At 41.8% G+C, this 25,033-nt stretch overlaps 2 protein-coding genes across 2 annotated transcripts in view; one reads left to right on the top strand and one right to left on the bottom strand.

Moving 5' to 3' along the window:
- Nucleotides 1–574: 574 nt before the first annotated feature.
- Nucleotides 575–24,552, bottom strand: LOC145439622 (beta-1,4-galactosyltransferase 4-like). The gene is made up of 7 exons (XM_080317133.1): nt 24,388–24,552; nt 22,468–22,984; nt 19,707–19,930; nt 14,886–15,071; nt 11,059–11,199; nt 4,001–4,151; nt 575–2,185 (listed from the first exon to the last, which is right to left on the bottom strand). Exons 2-7 carry the CDS (start codon nt 22,950–22,952, stop codon nt 1,996–1,998), a joined length of 1,377 nt encoding a protein of 458 aa, XP_080173259.1. The 5' UTR covers nt 22,953–22,984; nt 24,388–24,552; the 3' UTR covers nt 575–1,995.
- The window catches only part of LOC145439972 (titin-like), a 515,551-nt gene continuing 499,272 nt past the window's right edge, over nt 8,755–25,033 (top strand). The window contains exon 1 of the mRNA XM_080317640.1: nt 8,755–8,773. The gene's annotated coding sequence lies outside the window, so the exon portion shown is untranslated. The remainder of the gene's footprint in view (nt 8,774–25,033) is intronic.

Here is a 25,033-nt window from a genome sequence, read left to right as displayed (position 1 = left end):
GACTAAAGCATCAAAACGACCTTAACCAACTCTAAAAATATACCGTTATCTTATAATTGCTATTAGACCTATTTCAGCAAATATGATTATCTTTATTTCATTTTTGATTGCAGTTTTTGCGAGGGTGGTGGCCCGCATATTAAAATCAAGAGACGTTATACTAAATCGCGCGCATCACAAAAAAATGGAGTACCATAAATCTGCTTAAAAATGATATTGTTCATGTTGAGTTACGACAAAATTTTGAGCCTATACTTCAAGCCTTCAAAATTCCGTACATAAGCATATTTTAGAATTTCCTCCCGGACGCAATTTTTACATTGAAATTCCGGACATCTCTGGGAAAATCCGGACGTATGCCATCCCTAACGCAGGGTTGCGGTTTGTCTGGGTCTCGCCGGACATGTCAACGATTTCAGTACCAGATACTCATCCCCCTCGTATCCAAACTCAAGTATATGGTGTACATTGTACAAAATACATGCCTACGTATGAAGCATATCCGTTAGGCGAAATATCCAAATCTGCTCTGAATCTCTCTACGCTACGGAGACTCACACGAATCGAAATAGTATTAGTTATATTAATTAATTGTATTGACGAAAAATTGCAAAGAACACAAATATCTACTGAAGCCAGAAGGGACTAACGAACGTGTTAGATCAGGTGCATATCGAGAAAAACGTAAACAACAGAAAGTTGAAGAATAATATCGTTTCATGCATACAGTATGATGCAAATAAGGGCCAAGTGTGCGCGATGCAGCGCTGTGTTATTCGGCAGCGCACAATGTGTGTATGATGGATCAGTCGTTACTAAGGTATACTTTCGCGACTGAGCCGACGCCGTCCGTCGCTCTGTAATGACGGACTGACATTGGAAGTCAGATGGCGCGCAGCAGGATGTGTAGCACCGGATGTCGGTATAACAGGCATGGTAGATCCTTGAAAACCGGAAATGTAATATTTATGGTGCATAAAAGTGTGTATATCTATATCAGCATACTGCACACTACGACCGCCCCGTGAATACAATGTCGATTTTGGCGGATCTCAACAAGGACTACACTTGGGAGGTCAGTATTCTCGAGAATTGCGCAGTCCTAGGAAGGCTCTCATGACGTGAATTCGCGGATCAATTGTGACCTGTTGAAAACATATGATGTGACAAGGCCCGAGTCGATATAATTTGAAGGAAAAAAACTCCTTGTCCTGTGTGAGAACTGGCTCATGATGCAACTAGAGCCTGGTTCGCCGATATCACACTTTGAAAAAATACCTCGGTATCTGCCACTAGTGGTAATAAATATCGGCAACTTTCATGACATCACAACGTGGTGATAGTAAGTCAGAGAACTATACTCTGCTACCGCAAGACTGGGAATATTGATCATTTCTTATAGCGTACAGGCGTCCACTGTCCTTACGCAGCCTTTATAGTTTATGTCGTTTTCAAGCATTACAATGACAGTAAAGCTGTTCAAATAACAGCTCTGAAGGTTTTTTAAGCCTTAAGCTAGATGCCATATCCTTTGTATATAGGTTGAATATATACATATGCTATCGGCGAAGGTGCTAGTTATCGGTTTTATGGGTATCAGTCGAGCGCTAGTCCTGTGGGGGAACTAGCCCATGTGCTAACTTAAAACTTGTAAGCACATCACGTATTACAGAACAAGAGAAAGTGCAGACTCAAGCCTGTCCTTTTAACAACTTAATTATCCATCCACTGCAACTGCAAAGTTTCTTCTGACGCTTGTGCTTAATCTCAATTATTGAATCGATGCGCGATCCTGTAAGCCAGAACTGATCAATGCCGTTCCAGTCACGGTCGAAACTCCAACTGCGCATCAATTAGTTTCGATCGATTAGCAATATGCGCTTTCCGTTCGGATCGTACTGCACAGTGCACACTCTTTGAAGGTTACTACGTATTTCGCCTCTCGCGCGTTCGTACCGTGTAACCAGGTCGTAATTTTTACGACATAGCATCAAGTCACGTGCTGGATTTCTTCACGAGTCTGTTGTACAGCCACACCATTGACTCGAAACAATTTAGCGAGTCGACGTTCGCGGTTCCGTCGTCCATTACACGGGTTAGCTCTCGGAGGCGTTGCGAAGGCCCGCCTATATCCACTGTGATGTTTGTGTAAATGGAGTGTTTTTCACGTGATATTACCTTGTACCTGCGGAAAGGCAAATATATTACGTAGTAGGAAAAGCGGATCACGCGGAGTTTCAGCCAAACCGACTTGGATAATTCTAGTTTTCAAATCAGACTAATCAACAGGTGTTCGACGTAGCACTACGTGTCCCATGAGCCAGTCTCTGGGGTTCCGTGGAGGTCAAGACACACACTCAACTCATACCTATGATTTGTGATGGTACGCCCGTCGTGGACATCATTGGTTGCATGCAATTAAGACCGATTAGTAGTGGTGGTGTATCCCACGGTTGAACCGGATTGAACTCAAAACTGAACAGTGAACATAATGAATTGGACTCGGACTCGAGCCTCTACTCACTGACTTGGACTTGACTCGGTGATGAATTGAAAATGACTCGACTTGACTCGAATCAAAACTTTATAAGTGAGGTTGATTTGTGACTCGGAACCTTTTGACTTGGTTGCAGCCGTGGGTGTCCTGCGTAGTGGCGCAGGCCACCCGTCCTTCCGAAATGCCAATTCTATCATCAATATTGAAAAGCTCATTTGTTATCAGGCAATTGATATCACGCTATTGTTGTTGTCGCTGTTTGCGGTATTTGGTATTTGTCGACTACTATGGTCATTTACACCAGGCCAGTTTTCTTCATTTTTATTTCGTAGCTGCCGATTTGTAGCACGGCCCAATTCTAAGTTTTATATAAGCGATTTTTATAAACAGCTTCTTGGAGGTACAGAACGTTAATATACAATTGAATAGTATATTCATATTGAAATGAACAGATGTTCTCTTGGATTATCCCGCTTGCGCGAAAAATTATCGAGACGACAGATCTCGCGTCATCGGAAGGGGCCGCTCACACTTTCATCTGTGTGCCTTGGAGTCGACATTTATCAAAATACATCACCCCGGGTTTTGTCTACAAAATGAGTTCGTGTACCATCTTAAAATAGTACATTGAACGCTTTCTTATATGATGGTTCATGCTGGTGATGTCATATTTTGTCATACGATTGTTGATACACAATGTTCTTTCCAATTCTGTACTAGCTGCTGACGATTATATCTCTGATGAGCGTAAGGCAAAAATATCCGGGTTCATTTCAATATGAATATACTATTCAATGGTGGGTTTTTATAAGAGGAGCCTAGATAAACCTCCAGCACTTAGGAAGGAATGCCGGAGTCGACCTCGGTCGGTCAGGAACCCACAACCCATTGGTGTTGCAGCTGTGGATTATAATTTATAATGTTTTCGTTTTGTGTGAAAATGACATTTTAATGGTTTTGTTTTATAGCACTGTGTTGATGCAAAATGCATTTTGCGCACCAGAAATATACAGCTATGTGAAGCGGCTCTTAAACTGGAAGTGAAAGTGTAATACGTAAAGAAACTACAGATCATCTTTTGAGAACGACGCCCTGACTGGCACTGTGACGACCTATAGCCTAGTCATTAATTGCCTTATTTTAAGCATGAAAAGGGCTATATAGAATTCAGCTTGATGTGAGGACCTTCCATTCATCGGCTTATCAAATTTTAGGGGTACGCGAGACCGTCTATAAAACTTGAAGGGGTTCATGATAAAAACAGGTTTTAGAACCCCTGAGTTGGAGGTATATTGTGGGAGATTTCTGTTTTTATGACTCAACGAAAATTTGAGGTTCCGCAGGATAGCAAAGGTTAAGATCAACTGGTATAGAAACATTTCGCAAATTAGATTATCGGCATTTCGCTCTAATTAGTCCAATTAGACGTCTAGAATCATCCAGTGACCCATGTCTGTCACTCTATTGAACGTAACGCTGAGATTTCAAATGGGTTCAGTTCACCTGAGACTACTCAGTCCGTCGTCGTTCTGCCGTGACAAGGCGTGTTTCAGAAGCAAGAAGCGTACGGCGTTTTCCCGATTTTTGGTTTCCCGGTCGTGATATATCATGTGGTACGAGCACGCGTCGCTGGTGTCGTGGTAAACGGAGTATCCTAAAAGGAAAAACGAGACATTAAAGACGCAACAATGACGAAAATGCATGATATAAAAAGTGATGAGTAGGGCGACATGTAAAAAAGTCAAAATTTATTCAAAATTGTTTACGAAGTCAAAATATTCTTGCAGCCTGCATTACGTTTGTATCGCAGATGTTTGCACTGTCGGCGAACTTCTCATTTGACATTTTACAACTTGTAGCCTACTTTATAGACCTACCGTTGCAGACGGTCCATTGTCTGCTCACAGTGAATCATAAACGGTCAAATGAAACAAATAGGTTGACATGCCTGCGGCACGTTCGGTCTGCGTCGCTACTCGAACATCATGCTCGGGTTATGTTCGGAGTGCGTTGGTACTCGGACATCACGTCTGGTGTGTGTTCGGACGGTGTTGCTACCAGGGCTTTGGAGCCGGAGCCGGAGCCCGGAGCCGTGCATTTTTACCGGAGCTGGAGCCAGAGCCGGAGCTCTACATAAAATTCAGCCGGAGCCGGAGCTGGAGCCAGTTATTTGAGGGGTAGCTCCTGCTCCGACGTGTTTCATAAGTTGCTATTATATATGAAACAACCATATCTGCTGAGTTCACATAATTCAACAGCATGCCTTCGTGAAATTAAGAATCTTTTCCTCTTTGGCGCTACCTTTTCCGACTAACCATGTTCCTGGGGAATTAACAGCAGAGCAGTCGTATGTTCAATGTTCAATTTTCATACATGAGTGCCGAACCTCGGTATGCGACACATGCCTGTGAATATTGTAGGTATTCGGCATACCCGCAATTTCATCATCAGCACCACCTTGTTGGCCAATTGTATACGGTTTGAAAATAATGATTACTATGTATTTTAGTTGCACATGTCGATATGACGGGCACGAGCCGAGAAATTCCATCTCATCGTTGCTATATGAATCGGATGAGCAAATAATCGTTTTATCGTGATAGTTCTTCAATCGGGCCGCGAAATTGGACAGTGTTATTGAGTATGCAAATATGCATGCAAATTGGAATTCATTACTGCGCATCATCGTCATTCACTCCAGTAACGATTGCCGAGAGTAAATAGGGGATGCCAGAAGAGTATAGCCCAAAACCCCGTGGTATTTTATGTTGGAGACAAATAACTGATTTGTTACGCCATTTACAATTTGTAGGCTAATCATCGGTTTCGTAAACTTGTAAATGAGCAATGTGGCACAGTGTTCAATTCGACTATTCGAATCGTTTCAACGGGAAAATATTATATTCCGATAAACTTGATCGACACCGGATGGACTGGTAACGAGTAGGGCTGGGCAAAATCGAGTACCCGAGTGATTCGATTCTGAATCACGTAATATGCTTCGAGTCCAGTCGAGTAATCGAGTATCACCCATTATGAAGCCATGACATAATATAATACGTCAAAGTTCAAATATCTAAATCTTATGTCACCACAAATAATTTAATGCCTGTTATCCGTCTCATAAATGATACTTTGGTATTTTTTTCGACCATACGGATTTCATTTCACATGGTGGTGATGTTGTGGGATAATCATGACTTCGGAAATGTGCTACATCCAGTAACCTTCGTAGCTTTGTAGCCTACCATATGTTTCGTATGCTACGATACAGCCAATCAAGGTTCCAAGGCTTCTACAGTGAAAATGAGTATCGAAACTATTATTCTCGTTGATAAATTAACATTCAGTGGCGAGAAGAGTACAATTTCAGTACTCGGAAAAATCGTCCTTTACTACTCGACTCGAATCATTAAAATTAATACTCGATTCTGATTCGACTACTCGAATCATTGTGCCCAGCCCTAGTAACGAGTGCACCAATATCGAACGTCAAACCATTGGCCATTTGGTACAAATCGTATTTCTATTGATCACGTCGTTATATCCGCCCATATTGCTTTTACTACAGTTACAGCTGAATAAAAATCGCACATTTAAAGATTGAATCGCGCTGTATGAGTTAATGTTAACGAGTACAGGGCCAGTGTTAAAACGCCGCAACAGAATTTTAATGTGTACGGATCAATGGCACGGAGTAAAGTGAGTTCTAGTGCAACCATGATGCTGTCGACAATTGACAAGTATTCATTATGTCGTCACAAGCGGGCACGGCGGCACCTATGTCTTCGTTGCTGCATCCGATGTTACTGACGGCCGACAGACTCTAGATTACTATAGATCAGTGGTTTCCAACGTGGGCGATATCGCCCCCCCAGGGAGCGATTTGGCGGCCTAGGGGGCGAAAATGACGAAGGGGGCGATAGGGGGGCGAAAATGGACAAAGGGGGCGACAGGGGGCGAAAATAGCGAAGGGGGCGATGACGCGTTAAAACGGCTATATTGGAGTCAAGTCGGAGAAATGACCTTTTTTTTTTAGTCAACCCGCCGATGATTACAGTTTGTATACCGATTTTTCGGTCACAAAATCTGGGATGATCGGCGTCGAGCTTGAAAAGGGGGCGATGAGTCGAAAAAGGTTGGCAACCACTGCTATGAATAAATAGCCTATGGGTAAATTAGTCATATATATAGACCAGGGGTGGCCAACCTTTTTAGCTAAAGGGCCACATGACATTGAAGAACGAGTGCGCTGCCCACTAGCCGTGTCAGGCGCGTAAAATTTTCAGAGGTAATATTATTAATACTTGGGTATATTGCGGGTCGACGGTATACCGTCCACTGGGCTCAGTTTGCAAGGACAGGACTATTCGGCATCTGGACATATCGATATCGAAGATTTTCGCTAATATACGACAATCATTTTGTGCCTACATTTCATCGTCGACGATCTTTCTGCGAGCGCAAACGCAAAAATACTTTCTCCCGTAATTGCGAATAATCTATAGATAGACCCAATCGGCTAAATCAGGCGTTTTTTCATTTTCAGGTGGGGGTAGGCTACAAAGAATGAAATCGTGGGACAATTAAACACGCGAAGCGTGAAGAAAAATTTTACTAGATATTTAGTTTATTGTAATGTACGACGATTTACTAAAAATGTGACTGGACCCTGGATCTGCTAATGCGTCGGAATTGATATTTTAGTCATCAACATCCCAAGTGTCGCGGCCAGACTATTCATATTTTTGGTTGGCCTTGCAAGTTCACAATCTGAGCAATTCAATTTCGATAACATAATGGGAAATTAGCTCGCGGGCCACCCAAAGCCTTCTCGTAGGTCACATATGGCCCGCAGGCAGCGGGTTACCCACCCCTGATATAGACAGACACCTTCGATAGTTTTCAGGGCCGGAGCTGGAGCCGGAGCAGTGGTAATAATGCGGCTCCGGAGCTGGAGCCGGAGCTAATGTATGATAGATAAAGGCTCCGGAGCCGGAGCTGGAGCAATGCAAATTCACGGCTGCTCCAAAGCCCTGGTTGCTACTGGGAAATCATGTCCGGAGTATGTTCGGAGTGTGTTGCTACTCGGACATCATGTCTGTCTGAGATGTGTTCGGACTATGTTGCCACTCGGACATCATGTCTGGGGTATGTTCAGACTGCGTTGCTAGTAGGACATCATGTTAAGACTAGATTGCCACTCGGGCATCTTGTCCGGAGTATGTTCGGACGGCGTTGCTACTCGGACATCATGTCTGGGGTATGTTGGGACTATGTTGCCACTCGTAAATCATGTTGGGGGCATGATCGAACTGTCTCAACACTCGGATATCGTGCATGTGGTATATTTGGACTGATCTGGGAAAAATGTCGGGGCATCAAAGAGTCGATGAACCTTCTGAGACACCTCATTCGGCGGTTCAAATTTGGCCGATTAATCGTCATCTGTGCAACGGAAGCAGTTCGAATACCGACGTTTAACCGGTGGTAACGGATTGATCGGCATCTGTGCAACCCCACCCTTAGTGACAATCATCGTAAAATTTCAGTACTCCAATAAATCATATCTCACTAACTCTGCTTGAATTTTATGAATTATTACTCGATTCAGATTTGAAAAGGCCTAATCGAATCATTTTGCCCATCCTCATAGATAATATTTTGATAGCATGTCAGACAGGATAATTATAGACGGATACATCATCAGACTGTTCGTAATGTGACAACCGCAAGCTCTAATTACTTCTCTATGCGCATTGCGCACTGTGCGGCTTCAAATATGGAAAAAACATCTTGCACCCTATGTGGAGTTGTTTTGATTTCCGCAGATACGTCGACTAACGTTATCTTGGCTGCTGTGGGCGTAAAAGGATTTCCAGGAACGGACGCGAAAGAGCGTTGGCAAAGCCAGATCGCGCAAAACATCCTACACAAATACGCACGTGATCATTTTCCAGTATCAGTATTAAGTATCCTTGTATTGCCTTTGTGCCACTTCAAGATACTATGAGAATAGCATAACAAAGAAGACAAAGGAAGGAGTCGATAAGACTTGTGTGAAGTTAATCGGTCCAGTAGGTATGGTGCAAACGATGATCAACAATGCCGCGAGTGGAAATAAAACGTAATCACACGAACGTACGCATCAGGTATATCTATAAGTTCCAGTTATCCCCGGTATGCATAAGTCACACATATCACATTGACCTACATGAATTAAGTCACACACACACACACATGCACCTTCACATTGTAGTATTTGGTTGTATTAAGGTAGTAGTCGTCAAAAGGGATCTGTGTTTACCTTGTTCACAACGCCGTGAGTAACGTATAACGTAATAACAGCAATGTACGCAACGCGCATCAGGGATATCTAGAAGTTCTAGCCCAGGAACTTCTAGATATCCCTGGTACGCATGAATAACACACGACCTATTCCATTGGAGTATATTGGTTGCATAAGTTACTTTCCAATAACATATCAAGGGAGTTCTAGACGTCCATGGTACGCATAAATCACACATCACATTCAATTGCAGGACCCGAATCACACGCGCACTAACCCATTCGAGTATTTGGTTGCCATAAAGAGTTGGTTCGTCAACGAAAATTATAGTTTCAATACTATTTTCCCCTGTGTAAGCCTTGAAACGATAAAAAAAATAACGAATATCGACGTATATATAGTGAATCGCAAAACATTCACGACCAATCAAACAACTGTCGTGCTCGCCTCGTGCTAGCTGCTGAAAAATTAGAAAAAGTCACAGCATCGTCTAAGCACGCTGGTGATGCCGCGATATAATTAACGCACGCCGTGATGACACTAAAATGCCGACCTCAATTTTCAAGTAGGAGAACGCCTCTTCACACAAACGGCCATACAACACCGTGCTCGGAATCCCTCTAGCATAGTTCCACTTGAACGCGGTGATTCGGACGGAAAAATCAACAAAAACCAACACGACATAACCCAATTCACACGAAAACGTAGAGATATCACGAGACGAATTAGGTAGGTGCACCAGAACGAAAAACAAATAATCAGGTCGCGTAATCGCGCGAATAATCTCGTTCTAAAAGAAATCGTCGGCTAGCTATCAAAACACAGCAGCCGATTTGGACTCTTGTCAAAACACTCTTTCATCCTGAGACTTAATCTACATTAAATTTTGATACGGCGCATAAAGCCTATGTTGAATCTGCCAGGGAATCGTCAACTTAAGTCGTATTTTAGCCCGATTGTATAAACATTTACACAGTAATGGTGCATTTGTTCTCTCAAGCCAACTGCATTACATATGGTAAAAAAGACGGGATTTCAAAAATTACCTTAGAGCAGGGGTCGCCAACTCAAAACGAATCGCGGGCAATGTTCTCTCTAAGCTGCATGCGCACGTGATCAAATGCGCAGTGCTGGCAGGGTCTCTGTGCACAGAAAATCAAAGCTGCGCACAAAAAAATCCGAAGTGATGACCTTTTTCTTGTCGTTACGCACTGATATCCAAGGGACCGCGAAGTGAGTTGGTAAGTGCTCGCAGACTCGTGAAAAATTAGAGGGAACATTGGTCGCGGGCCACTTCGGAAAATGTGATCAGATTCACCGGCACAGTTGATGCAAGGGGTGTCTTCGAAATTTTAGGAAAGTTATCAACGCGGTGCTACATCTTTGGCTGGGCCTATTTATTGTTATTAGTCACCGTTGTTGCATGCTGTTATTTCTTGACCTCCCATAAGGATTGTCGGTACAGTGGAAATATATTGGAGTAGTTCAAACGTAGGCCTACCAGAAACAAATTTCCTTCGAGATAATAACAACACGCTTACAACTTGGTATTTCTTTATGGGGCGCATCATTTTCCTCACCTCTTCGCATCTGTTCTGTGGTCTGTGGGGCTCAGATTACAAAGGACACTACTATATCAAAATTGAAAATGAACTCCCATTGAACCGCGCCTAGCGAGAAGAAAATGTCAGGAATAATTCAAACCTCTCATTAATTAGGGAGTCAATTCGTGAATTCAATTTGCATATTGGCGGCCGCCAGGCGCCAACACATCTCAATCGAACGGCCGTATACATTTCCTTTTACTGCGGCAGATTGGCCTTTCCTGGACTAACGAATCGATATCGGGGTTAGGTAGACATAGTACATTCTGGAAAACTATCTCCTAGTAAAGCTTGGTCTTTTGGGGAGCCCGAAGTCGTTTACTAAGCCTCTTGGTCTTGGGCCATTGCACGTCAAAGCAATATGCCCAATTGCCCATTGCCCATTCATATCGGCAAATTCTTCCTCCATGGAATCATATTACAATCGCCGAAGTCGTATCAGCCGGTGAGGGATATAGTGATATTGGGCACAGGAGAATAGCTTACTTTGAACAACAACAACAACAATATGTTTAAACTGAAATCAATTTCAGCTTTTCAAAATGCTTTACTAATCGTTCTTCCAAAATTTCAAATCAGGTCGCGGGCAGTAAAATATGACCTCGCGGGCCGCGTGTCGGTGACCCCTGCCTTAAAGCCTCCCTTTCTCGTAGTATTTGGATATTCACCTTTTCGTCTCGTTCTCATATAGATATCGTCGTCTTCCGCGCCCCAGCCCCAGTAGATATTCGAAAAACCGTTGATATTCACGAATTGGTCTTCCGTGAACATAGAAACGCCGCCGAACACCTCGATTTCCATACTCTGAACTGCAATATAAACAGTAAGATTCGTATCATCGTACGGAGCAGACCTGGACAACTAGAAAACATTCAGCTTTTGTAGATTCGATTAGAATTAGGATTATAACTACACAATACACGTTTATTTTTTTCAAATTGGATTAGAACTAGAATCGCTGAATTCACGAAAACTCCGAAATTTAATCAATGCCAGTTCATATCAAATCAAGATTCGATTGTCCTAAGCATGACAATGGCGTATGCCTATACAGTGTAATTGTACAGTACAGCAAGCTTGGCTCATTCTACTTTATACGGTTCTTCTGTATCATTTCCAGGAATACCGGGAATCAGATTCGAATCCGAATTATAGCAAAGTAACATTTCACAACTCAGATTATAATTGGATTAGCGACATTTCGCCCTATGTAGTCGCAGTAAAAAAATAAAAGGGTTTGGATACCAGTGGCAACGGTCCCGTGTCTCTTCCGCGATGTGTGTTTACTGTTAACTTTGTTATATTGGAACGTGAATGTTGTGGGACTGCATAAAGTGCATAACCAAAGAATTGCCATGAAGCAGTAAACCTCGCAGACACAGATCAGCCCTTCCGTATAGAACAGCAAATGCCGACTAGTGCTGAATGTTCAGGCAGCGTGTGCTCAAAGGTGATGTGAACATTATTAGGCAGTCAACTTTGTTAATATCGATCCTTCTGCAGCACTGATTTAATCCAAAAGTCGGTATTGGTCTGTGGTAGGGATGGTGTGAACGTGAGGTTCACGTTAGCGTTCTGTGTGTGAACCTCAGAAATTTAGAGGTTCACGTTCATAAACCTTGGTAGGCTCTGCACTGGGAACGTTTTTCATATATCACAATTTTCACGTCATTATAATATCTTTAGTCGAAATTTATTGCATTTCAACTGTGGGCTACTCTATGCATGGCGCTGGCTGGCATCATAAAAAATCAACACTTAACGAGCATGCACCTTGAAAATCTCAAATATTTTACTTGTTTTGTTACAACAGTTTGCTGGAAATATCTAGCTTTCCGTTTGTGAATATTTAGTGACTCTCTGCTGTGATCTTGACCCGCAATCACACAACATCAAGAGCGAAATACGCTACATGTAGGTGGTCGGAATGATGCTTATTCAATCAATCAATGACATTGATATCGTTGTCTAATGTAAAAAATGTAGCAAGCGTGCGGGTTCGATCTCGATTTGATATGTTTATTGTATCATAAAAACCAAATCCGTGAGATTAGGGTGTTGGCTACTGCTGCATAACTTGTCAATGGGGTAATATCGGTAGTAAGTGTAGAAACCCGTTTTACACTCTGCTCAATATCAACGCAGCAACAATCAGACGCCGAATACACTGTCCGAATACACCATTCACGCGTAAGCTTATATTCCCTTGCAAGTCCTCGTCGAAATTGTTGGCAAAGCGACGGAAAATATTGATATTATGGGATTATTATATCGTTTGATTGCCCCAGTTGATACATTTGGCGTCATTTAAAAAGTCAGTATGTACTTCAGCATTGCGGCATTATGTGACCCGAGTCATCGCTATAGGTATCGTGCAGCTACGTAGACCCACATTAATATATCACTGAAATGTAGGGTTCGAATTATCAACGTGACGTCATGAGGTTCACGCTCGCGTTCACACGAACCTGAACCTTACAGAGGTTCACACCATCCCTAGTCTGTGGCGATTTTAATGATGTTTGTTACGGACAAGATTTGGTATGGTATATGCTGATCATGTCATCGAACACTGCGTCAAGTTTCAAGGTTGTCATTCAATGATCAGGGCTTTAATTGTGGAAGCCGAGTTTAAATGCGCGATTTCAGCTATGGTGTCTGGCCCGCCGTATGGCTGAATTTACGCCAAAGCCGGTATTGGTCTATGTTGATTTGACTGTGCTCTATGCCGAGTTGAGGGACTGTAGATTCAGCGCACGCTGGTTCAAGTTCGAAATATTCCATGAAGAGATCATAAGGACACCAGACACGGAATCCTGGTTGATATAGCTATAGCTTACAGCGACAACATATTCAACGTGTTTCAGGGACACGCATCCAATTACACACTAATGATTGCCCCGCATGTCCATACACATTCAAATTCACCTGTTAGTCAAGACGCAGAAATAGGACACTTCCAACACCATCGTCAAATACAATACGCCTATAACATCGCAATAATTGACGTGTCTTCTTTGACACTAACTAACTTGAAGCTTCAACTTCAAGATGACTATTACCGTATATTCAAATACATACTGGTAATTTAGGACTATACTATACATCAATGTGAAGTTAGAAAAAAGGATTCAACATCCTACCGCACCTGTCAACACAGGTCAAGTGATCCCATGCATTATTAACTGTGGGAAAGCACTTCACAACAAGAATATTAAACAGCCTATGTACGCAGTGAATAGCGTCGAATTTTTATTAAAACGCGGCGTAACGTGATCAAATATTTATCGTGTAGTGTCTAGGGCTGAGCGATTCCATTCCGAACCAAGTATTATGCGTCGGGTCGAGTCGAGTTTTGTTCATTATCACTAGGGCGATTTTTTTGACATGTCAAAAAAAGTCAAAATTACGTCAAATAATGTCAAATTTTTTACAAAGTCAAAGCATTTTTGCAACCTGCATTTCGTTTGTATCGCAGATTTTGCACTGTCGGTGAACTTATCATCTGCCATTTTACAGCTAGTAGCCTATTTTATAGGCCTACCGTTCCAGACGGCCCGTTGTCTGCTCATTGTGCATCATAAACATTCAAATGAAACAATAGGTTGGCATGGTGTTAGGCTCATCGTACCACAATATCCCAACTGAAGCAAGAGTGCCATTGCATAGTTCTTATATTAAGAAGCGCGTTATGACAAATTGTGATGTAGGCCAGATGTAGGCATTGCCAGAATGAAGCAACGCGGTTTGTCACCAGCAGTGTAAGCACAACTTCAATGTTGCCACCCCCAACAACTGCTGCTGTTAAACGTAATTTCTGCATTCTTGGCAAGCTACTTAGTAAGGACATACACATCCTACTCGAGAATGTAGGAAAGTTTTTTTCGTTGTCCTACAAGATTTCTTCAATTATTTCTACCATAATGCGTAATGTAACTACTAGAATTCTTCATAGTGCTAGATTTCGTTAAAATGAATTTTTCATGCAAAAATTTGTCAGTTTTTTTAGGCTAAAGAAGTATTTTCTCACGCCAAACTACTTCGCATGGACAGTCAGTTCCAACCAGAAATGTAGATAAGTAGTACTACAATTCTAACATTATGTGGGAAAACACCTAATTTGCATACGTTAGCTCAAATTCGGTCAAAAGTAAGATTTTCAAGGTCAAAAAATGTCAAAATTTCGATTTTTTTTGGAAAAATCTTGCGTTTTTAGGTAAAAAAAACGCCCAAATTATCAAATATCAACAGTATGAAAGACATACAACGTTCAGATAAGTACCTTCTACGCGACCGCAAAGAATATAATCCCAGTTCTGCACCACATGATAATTTGGCCATTTCTTGACCATGCATATTTCATGGTATCTTTCATGGCATATTTCATGGTGTGTATCCTGTAGCTTCGTACTATATGTTTCGGATGGTGTGATACGACCAACCGAGGTTTAAAATCTTCCACATTGGAAATTACTATCGAAACTAACATACTCACATGACAAAGGCGAGCACAATCCGAGACCGTATGTGTTCACTTCGTACCCGAACTTGTCGATATAGGTAGACAAATGTCGCGGTGCTGAGGCACCGTGAGTTGTTGCAGGCGGGCACCAGTACAAGCATCTGTCGTTCTCTAGTAATAAATCAACATCGTGGAAGACGTAGCAGTCGTACCTGCGGTCTGAAATAGAGCATGTGTACATAAGAGGTAAAGCGGGCCTTCACCAGCGATAAGCTTCCAGCCAATATGAACACAGCTGTTTGCTTAAGAGATTGCCGAATCATCAGAGAAAATGGTGTGTAGATTTACGTTCCACTGTTTATATACGGTATAATTCCGCATATATTACTAAGATTATATTATCGCAGCGCAGATCATTGAATCGCTATATTATCATCGTCTCCAATTCAAATAACTAATAGTGTGGTAATACAATGAAAAAATAGGCTTTAATACAGTGGTTCCCAACCTTTTTCGGTGTCAGGGCCAAATTCAGAATTTCAGAGTACGGTCGGGGCCGCACGAATACCAGGGCAATGAAACGGACCCAAAATAGTCATCAAAATATGAAAATTGGCATTGTTCCGATCAATCGGTTGACGCCATTGGCCATTGTTATGGTCATTGTGTCGCTGCGCTCCCATTGTTCAGAACAATCGACATTTGGTGGCCATTTCGGAGTAGTTTTATTGCCCTGGCGAGATTTCAATTTGTATTTTTGGAATTAGTGCAATACTAGCTTTCGATAAAGACAAGACCTATCAAATCATGCGGACGCTTCGGTCGTGAGCTATAGGACGACCAATTATGCTGCTTTCGGGGCGATTTAGTGAGTCAGGTTTTATCGCCTAGACGCGCAAGCGCGAAAATATTCTGTAATCCATGATTGAATCGGTCAATATGATCGGGAATTGCATATATATTGCCATCAATTTTTATCCTCTCTCTGCTCACGTAATCAGTTTTACAATTAGAGCCGAGGGAAGCGTGTTTGAAAAGTCAGGGCCCCTCAATAATAATTAAACATCTTCGGGCGTATATACCAGTTGGCAGGAACGAAACAGCACTTCGTCAGCCCCCCCCCCAAAAAAAATAGTAAACATGGGTTTTGGGCTCCCATTGGGTGATAAACCTATCCCTATCACCTAGTTCGCTTTTGCCACGAAACTAGCTGTACTGGTAAGTGAGCCAGCGCCAAGCGCGAAAATTTTCGATAATTCATGATAAAATCGGTCAATATGACCGGGAATTGCATATATATTGCTATCAATTTCTTTTTCTCGTTCCTCACGTAATCAGATTTACCGGTAGAGCTGAGTGAGGTGTCTTGGAAACTGTAGGGCCCATTAGTATGATTCCGTAACATGTTATTTCGTGACCTCCTGTCTGCTAGATCAAAAAATTATTGAATCGCCCAAACGCAGGCTTCTAAACTAAGAGACGCACACGATTTCAAATTGGTATTTCTTCACTGGAATATAATTTTTCCCTGCAGGATGGTATTTGTCTAGTGAGGTTAAGATTGCCAAGACAGTATTTTGTATATATAACGACGCTTTCGGTCAGCATAAGGGCAGTCCTGTTCGGCCAAGGTTTTCACGCTTGGTGCGTCGTGGTGCGGTAAAGGCCAACGCCGATATGGCCAATGCCCATTTCCATAAAGCTTGCGCATTTTTTCTTGGGGATGAGTACCCAAAGATCAAGATATTTCGCAGCATGAAATCACGCCTACATAAAAAAATTGAAAAAGATGCATAAATTTTCCAAAAAATACTCTATAATTTATGCTAATTCATGAAATAATATTGAGCCCCCTTCGAGCTCGACCCCCCCCCTTCATTGGGGGTTTGGCGCGCGGCAGTTACAGTCCTGTCCTTATCTATATCTATAGCTACTGCCTACTTTCCTGCAGTCTTAATTAAAAACTCCAGACTCCAAGCCAAGCTAGTGTATTTTATAAATATAAATTTAATTTTTTGTCATAACTCGATTTCTTAGTATTTTTGGGGGGCCGCAAGAAGGCTAGCTGGGGGCCGCATGCGGCCCTCAGGGCCGCGCTTGGGAATCACTGGTTTATACGGTATAATTCCGCATATATTACTAAGATTACATTATCGCAGCGCAGAACATCGAATTAATCGGAATCGCTATATTATCATCGTCTCCAATTCAAATAACTAATAGTGTGGCAATACAATGAAAAGATAGGCTTTAATACATTGTTTCAAAAGTGTCCAATGTCCATCTTTTCATTGTATCGCCATTCTATTAGTAATTTGAATAGTTTCAAAAGCGCGCTAACAATCACACAACCACGTAGGTCTGAGGATTGAATTGAGAGGAAAACGGATATATGAAAAGAGGTATATGCACGTTACCAATCTTACCATCATCATCAATGCGGATAAGCTTGATAAAACATCACTATTGGTGAAATAACAACATCAAATTAGCTTTAATCATGGGGTCCGCGGATCCCTAGGGGGTACGAAGCACCAAATCATTGGGCACGAGATACATTGAGGAATTAGGCCTATACGCTATCTAGAGCCTATAATTACTATGCGAACCAACAAAAAGTGCAATATTTTCTGGTCAGATTGATTCAACTCATAAATTTTCTTTGGGCCATACGCGCGATTTCATGTCAATGGTCTTTTTGATTTTAATATACGTAGGTACCATCAGAAGCAGAGATGATAATGGACAGGGACAGTAGAAATTTTATCGAAAGCTCAAGAGTTGCGGGCGCGAAAAAGGTTTCAATATGCACTGGATTTAATACTTCAAAGCTGACAACAAAGAAATATTATGTCTTTGTTACATGATATGTCAAGCGTAATTTGAAGGACTGGAGTTGCTGGCAAGCGCGACGATGTCAAAATGTGTTGATGTGATATATGCAGTCACGCTGATAACTCCAAGCAATTATCCCTATTCGTTCAAATCATACAAACCAGGGCTAGGCAAGATTTTCTTGGGCGGGTAACATTCACGTAGTCACATGACTACGCGGGACGCAAAAAATTAGGGGTGGTCATTAGCAATGTAACAGAGTACGTTTTTTAGTGGAATATTCAAATACTTTGCTGTATAATCGCACAACTTGCTCAAACAGTCAAGTCGTAAGACTACTTAAACAGTTTTTGTAGCCAAACAAAGTATAGCCTACAATTGAATAGTATATTCCCATTGAAACAAACCCTATCGGCACAGAAGGAGTTCGTGTATCATCTACGAATAGTACATTGAGCTTAAGCGCTCTATCCTCCCCGATTATTCGAAATTTCATGCCGGTGATGTTATATTTTGTGATGCGATTGTTGATATACAATGTTCGTTCCAATTTTGTACTAGTTGATGACGATCACCCTGACGAGTGTGAGCCGAAAATATTCGGTTTATTTCAATATGAACATAGTACGGTGGTCAATTGTATGTTGGAGTTCTGTAACTCCAAGAGTATCTCCAAACTAATTACTATTTACCAGCCTAGCTATAAATACGTGCCGTTACACTGCAGATTTAGTGGTGTATAGGAAGCAGTGTCTGCAGAGCGTTTATGACTTTTATGAGGGAATCATCTGGACCGTTACAAATGAACTCGGTACTTGGTGAATGCTGCAGGTTGGACCCCGCACATTGTGTATTGGCATTCTAAATGTAATAACTTATATAATTATTAAACCGAAACAAATACAATGAAAAGATAGGCTTTAATACATTGTTTCAAAAGCGTCCTACCTTTTAATTGTACCGATATCCCATTAATAATTTGAATCGTTTCAAAAGGGCCCTCACAATCACACAATCACGTTGGCCTGTGGATTGAGAGGAAAACGGAAACAATAAAAGAGGTCTACGCACGTTACCATCATCATCAATGCGGGTAAGCTTGATAATACATAACGATTGGTGAAATAACAACATCATAATAGCTTTAATCATGGGTTGCGTGGATCCCTTGGGGGTACGAATCACCAAATCATGGGGTACGACATACACTATGGAATTAGGCCTATGCGATATCCAAAGTATTTTGAGAACCAACATAAAGTGGAATATTTTCTGGTCAGATTGATTCAACTCATAAATTTTATTAGCGGTACGCGCGATTTGATGTCAATAATGTTTTCATTTCGATGTAGGTAGCATCAGAAGTTGTGATTATAATGAACAGGGGACACGAGAATGTTATTGAAAGCTGAAGAGGTGCGGGCGCTAAAAAGATTAAGAAACACTGGCTTTAATTACATAAAAGCTTAGAGCGCGTTGACTACAAATAGAATATTATGGCGCTGAAGAGCGTCTTGGAGGTACGGAACTTCAATATACAATTGAATAGTATATATTCATATTTAATTGAGCCCGAATATTTTCGACTGTCACTCGTCAGGGGCAATCGTCAGCAACTAGTAAAGAATTGGAAAGAACGTTGTAAATCAACAATCGTATCACGAAATATGACCTCGCCGGAATGATATTTCCAATAATCGGGGTGAAGTGAGAGCTTAAGCTTAGTGGACTATTTTTAGATGATACATGAACTCCTTCTGTAGGATATTTTCCATTCGGGCGGAATCACGACCGAAATATTCTTTCCTGACGACCAGTCGAACAGTTAGGTCACGACCATCTGATTTCCAAAGAGATTTTTACGGTAACGTTAGACTGACCGGCCGTGTTGCAAGATACACAATACTCTACAAAACCCCATACGACAATTTCAGAACGGAAAAAAACTGTAGCGCCATTGCAGTTCGCAAAAATTATGAACTCTTATGCAAAATCAGTCCAAAAACGACCGTAACAAACCTTTCATGGCTTCCGCAAAACCCACATTCATCAATTTCGCCCTGTTGAATAACTGTCGACCCGATTGCGTGATGGTATAAACAGTGTAATCCAATTGTTGTCTCTTCCATACCGGGTGCATGTGTTCCAGCATACCGCGCAGCTGCAATTCCCTGCCGCGAAGAGGTATTATTATCGCGACCTTCTGGCGGGCTCTACAGTTGGTAGGTTGGCTTGTAGCGGATCTGTAAACAACAGCATGCTGTTAATAAAGGAAGAAGCATACATCAGGCATATAACGCCCTAATGGTAGGGTTACCACATTATGAGACCCGAAAAAGAGGATACTTTTTACAAACCAAAAAATGCATAATATCGGACGAGAAGACGGGTAATTTCAAAATCTTTACAGGAAATTAGGAAACTCTCTAGTGTTGACTAAAAAAGGTGATTTTTCCCACTCGACACCCGAAAGATCCATCAAAACGCGTACCGATTCCACATTTCGCATCATTTATGGCGTTTTTTTAACTTCTTACTTGTGCTGGCACAATCGCCTGACCATGAACGCTATAAAGGAGGACAAATTGCCGAAGGAGGACATTTTCGATTTCCTCGAAAAGGAGGACGTGTGGTAACGATAACTAACCGACAGTCCTATAGCGTAACTCATATTTCCCTGTATGGACTGAATAGATGTTGTGCTCATCATATTGTTACCTCTTCCTGTTTATATTACTTGTGTTCCTGTCATTTTGGCGTTACATAGAATCACGTACCGAACAGGGTAGCCTTGTGTTCCTGATAATTAGCACAATGTCAACAATTTAAAATATATATCAGGTTCAATTTGTCGCAACGTTCGATGAAGTGTGGTTACAATACGAGCACTAGCCAATCCCAAATAATTGAACAGTAGAATATAAGAAACCAAGGACTAGTGATACCGCTGAATGCGTTTCAGAATTTAAGTGATTTCCATGTTGCTACTTGCTAGGTAAAATCACCTACAGTAGGAAAAAACTTTTATTGCAAGTTAACTCTACTTGATGGATTAGGTTATGGGTTTAGGTATGACGTTTAAAGTGGAAAAATCAATTAAAACTTATTGATCCTACTTTAGAAGATGGATTCCCACGATATTTCACTTAAACTGATGTATCGATTGACTGTCAAATAAAGGCCTTACTTAACTTGAATTAACATGTGAGATATTTCTTCAGTATACGTCAGTTTGAGAAAAAGCAAGCGTCAAAAACGAATGAACTGGAAGTGACGATCGTCGCGATAACAAAACTACTGATAGATTCGGGCTAGTCCTAGAATGTTGCGACCTCTGAATATGTAGAATATATGGCAACGTGAGGAACACCCAATAAAACGATATAATTATCAAGAATCCCCAACGAAGATTTTAAGACTTGAAGGGCCACTCCGCTTTACGTACGATGTGGTCTCACATTAACGTTAAAAGGGTGAAATTATTTCTGCAGCAAACATATTTCCTCAGAAACCACGGTATTCAAACTGCATGTAACAGATTTACACAGTTGTTGCTTTCCGCTTTAGTTTATCTCTGTGGTGTTGAGGTCACGCTTCACCGCTTCGGAACCCTTTGCGAAATTTCTGGCACGCATTTCTGGTACGCATTTCTGGTGGTGATGATAGCCGAGACGGTGGTTTAGTAGACTAACGGTACTGGCGCTCAACGGACGAAATGCTTCACTAAACTCCACGTCTCTCATAGATCCACCCAGACGTGGACACTGTACATCCAGATAATTGTAGTTGTCTAATTAGTAACTACACTACTTAGAGCGAAATGTCAGTAATCTAATTCTAATTTAATCTGTATTATGTTTGTTTGCTTCAATTTTAATTCTAATCCGGTCGTTCCCAAATCCAAACGTGGGCGATTTGGAGAAACAGGTTAACGTAAATAACGAATGGGGGCGATAGGGGGAAGTAAATTTCTAACGGCTATTTTTAACTAATCGGCGCGACATGCACGTGAAAAACGGGTTGTTCTGGATCTTCGAAACTTGATTAAAAAACGCCCACCGGTTATACGCGGAGAAGGGCGTTTCGGGAGTCATGTCGGAAAAATGATCTTTTTTTAGTCAGTTTAGTTGTATATATAATTTCCAGTATAAATGTTCTCTTTTTCGGTTCCGAAAATATGGGGAGCGGAAATGTGCGTCGCGCTTGATAAGGGGGCGATGAGTTGAAAAAGGTTGCCAAACCCTGTTATAATATAATTTTTGCTTTTCTCTACAATGCGGCAGGACCACTGCATTGTGCGAAACGAGCCAAGTTTGCCGTAGAGACATTTGTCATTCTCCTGCTTCCGCGAACGATCTCTGATTTGGTATGAAGTGAACTTGATTCCATTTCCAAGTTTTCGCGAATTCAGTGATTCTAATTCTAGTCTAATTTGGGAAAAATCTATGCAGCGATAATTCTCATTCTAATCTAATTTGGAATAGCTGAAAATGTTCCGGTCCACCAACATATCATGATGACAACAATATCGCCAGTTTCTCCCTTATTGTCGAGTTGAGGATAACTTTAATAAATTGATGGCGGGACTTCAAAAAATCGGGGGGAGGGGGGCGAACCGCGCTTCGGTAAATCAGGATGCATAGGATGCATTCGGAGTATAATGCAACAGTAGCTGGTAAATCATATTCACGGACCACTCTCACACAAGAAAATCAGCTTCGGACCGCGGGAGCACAAGGCGTTCGGCAGTTCGACAATCAAAAACACGGCTTCGACTTACGGAAGATTTTCGTATTTCGCAGACAGCTTCTTTAACGTAGGCGGCTCATTGTTGTAAAAATCTGGCAGGTCCAACCACCCTTTAAGCTTCGGCGGCTTTTGCGGACAAAGGGGCAAGTCTGGCTCTTTTTCCTCGTCCTCATACTCATCAATTGCGTCGACTTCGGACAGATTACTATAATGTATTTTTCTCGAGTCACCCCTCGAAACGGTTCTCGCCCGCTGTAAATATTCCGTGTCACGTATGAAGGTCTCTGATAAGTTACTGCCGTTTGACCTCCACGAGAGCTCGTTCGCTTTCAGAACCGACCAGAAAAAGTCGTCGACTTCGGATATTAAACTTTGCAATTTTGGATTCCATAATGATAAATAAGACCATCTGTTCCATGTGAGATACGTCGACAAGGTCCCAAGGACTATCATCAGCCCCACTAGTCCCTTTATCAAGCGGTTTCCCCGTATCCTACATACTGGTTTCCTTTTCATATTACAGAAACTGTATATCGATACGGCCCAACCTGTAAGGTTTAATAGGTTAGGTGTGAATATCATACTGAAACAGGTAGGCCTATACACTGCCGGTTAAGCATACGTCAGGCGTGTAAGAATGGAGGTAAATTTTCATCGATGATGACAGTTATTCGTCAGTGTCCTTCCAGGGCTTTACAATATTTATGGACTACCTTTATCCTCTTCTCACAGTGGGTCGTTTCTCTCTATTGATTTAGCTACAAATTCTACGCTGTGGGCTGCGCGATGTTGTCATGTTGTCGAGGCAATCCATAAATTCATATGGTGGATAACTACCGTACCTATACGTACGCAAGACGCTAATGTCCTGCAATCTAGGTATTCATCATTCATTGTTGCCAAACGGTTAAACTATTTCGGTAAATCTTTCAGCAGCCTGTATCCGGTCATAGTCATCGTGCTTTCTACCGTCGAAATGAACAAGCCTATGCCCGGTAACTAAAACTACCATATTGTACAAAGTCGACCAATACGGATATTTACCCTCGTAACCACAGCATATCTTTAATTCGAAGGCATTATCCTGTCATTCATTTCATTTTAACAGATGGCGAAGTGTGAGTTAAGTCGCACAGGTAATTTTAGCAGTAGTTGCGCAGTATCTGCTGCACTACTTCGTCACTCAGATTTCACGACAAATGTAGCCTATTTACCTACAAACCCTCATAGATGATGACGTACTTGGCCTGATAACATATATTTGTCTCCAAACTAAAAGAACATTAACTGTCATGGCGATATATTAGCAGTCAGCGTGCCTCGCTTGACGTAATGTTAAAGGCTTTCTATTAGTAGCACAGCACTGGCGCGGATATCGGCTTCAAGATCCAGCATAACGACTTAGCGAGTCAGTGTTACAAGCTTGTTTATTGAACCACTCACAATAAACATATCGAGACCTGCTGTACGGAATCTCTTCTATACTAGATTGATCCAATATATATCTCAAAACATTGCATCGGCCTCATTCATTTTTTTAAACGTATGGCATCAATAATGTAACGATCGACCTTACGTCCACACCCAATCGCCTACACAACTAAGAATTCTGGGTGAAAATAGCGACACGACAAGAAGGATGGGCCAAAGTACTGCCTAATTCCGCAGCACTCAAATAAGACTATACTGAATAGCCGGCGTGTCAGACAGCATAAGCAGCTAATGAAAGTTCACATGAGTCAATTTGGAACGAATGATGCGCACCACAGATAGTCCAATACGGACTGAAGCTATAATACTGGACAACACGCCATTGTATTATATTGAGGATGCATCAAGACGACACCTGTCTAAATATCACTAGCTGATGCACTGGTGCAGTATCTAGTAGTCGAACATTGCCGCGGTGATTCGCTTAATGACGCTGCAAAACGGTGTAGCCTATACATACCATGATTGGCATCAATTCACGCGATATACCGAAGTGGTATTTCGGTGTCAGTATTCGCTGGTAGCTGAAACCAGTCAAGCGACACCGGTAGCAAGCACGATGTGTGGCTATCCAAAGCTGTAGCAACCGAGCAAACCGATCGACTTTAGATTCATCGATCTGTTCGTGGTTTGCGGTAAGTCTATGCAATCCCACGATATCATTCCGCATCAGCAAACACCATATCACATTTCACGCACCATGCGCGCTTCGTACAATTTACGCATCCAATATTTCCTGTCGGTATATGATCAGCAACTTCATTAGTACAGTCTGACCTGACACTTGGCGAGTATAACTTTACAGAGAGAGAACGCACATGAATGAAATTAAAATCGACCCTCGCTTCATTTTACGTTCTAGCCTCTACCAGTAGCATTGTTTTCTATTTGCTTTTCTTTGGAATGTGATTCATCGGTCACACCTGGTCTGGAGTTCAGCAATAAAACGCGAACCTCTCTATTCACGACGTACTTGGCATGAATTTTTTCTTTCATGCCGTTCTAGGTACATGCGGATTCTTGTTGCAGAATCGTTTACTGTACACTACTAAGGAACGCAAATACTATACACTAATACACTATATAGCAGGGGAGTCAAACATACG

The sequence above is a fragment of the Botryllus schlosseri genome, chromosome 5 (genome assembly GCF_051294905.1).
Source record: "Botryllus schlosseri isolate E-star chromosome 5, Bs_hap1, whole genome shotgun sequence".
Classification (NCBI taxonomy): Eukaryota; Metazoa; Chordata; class Ascidiacea; order Stolidobranchia; family Styelidae; genus Botryllus; species Botryllus schlosseri.
This window is presented reverse-complemented; position numbering and strand designations above follow the sequence as displayed.

Bases quoted from the DNA above. Each gene is read 5' to 3' on its own strand.
- LOC145439622 (XM_080317133.1), bottom strand. From the start codon at position 22,952: ATGAAAAGGAAACCAGTATGTAGGATACGGGGAAACCGCTTGATAAAG. The intron at 15,072-19,706 runs GTTTGTTACGGT...GCTCTATTTCAG, and splicing joins TTTTGCGGAAGCCATGAAAG to ACCGCAGGTACGACTGCTAC. The intron at 4,152-11,058 runs GTGAATATCCAA...TTTTCCTTTTAG, and splicing joins TATGAGAACGAGACGAAAAG to GATACTCCGTTTACCACGAC.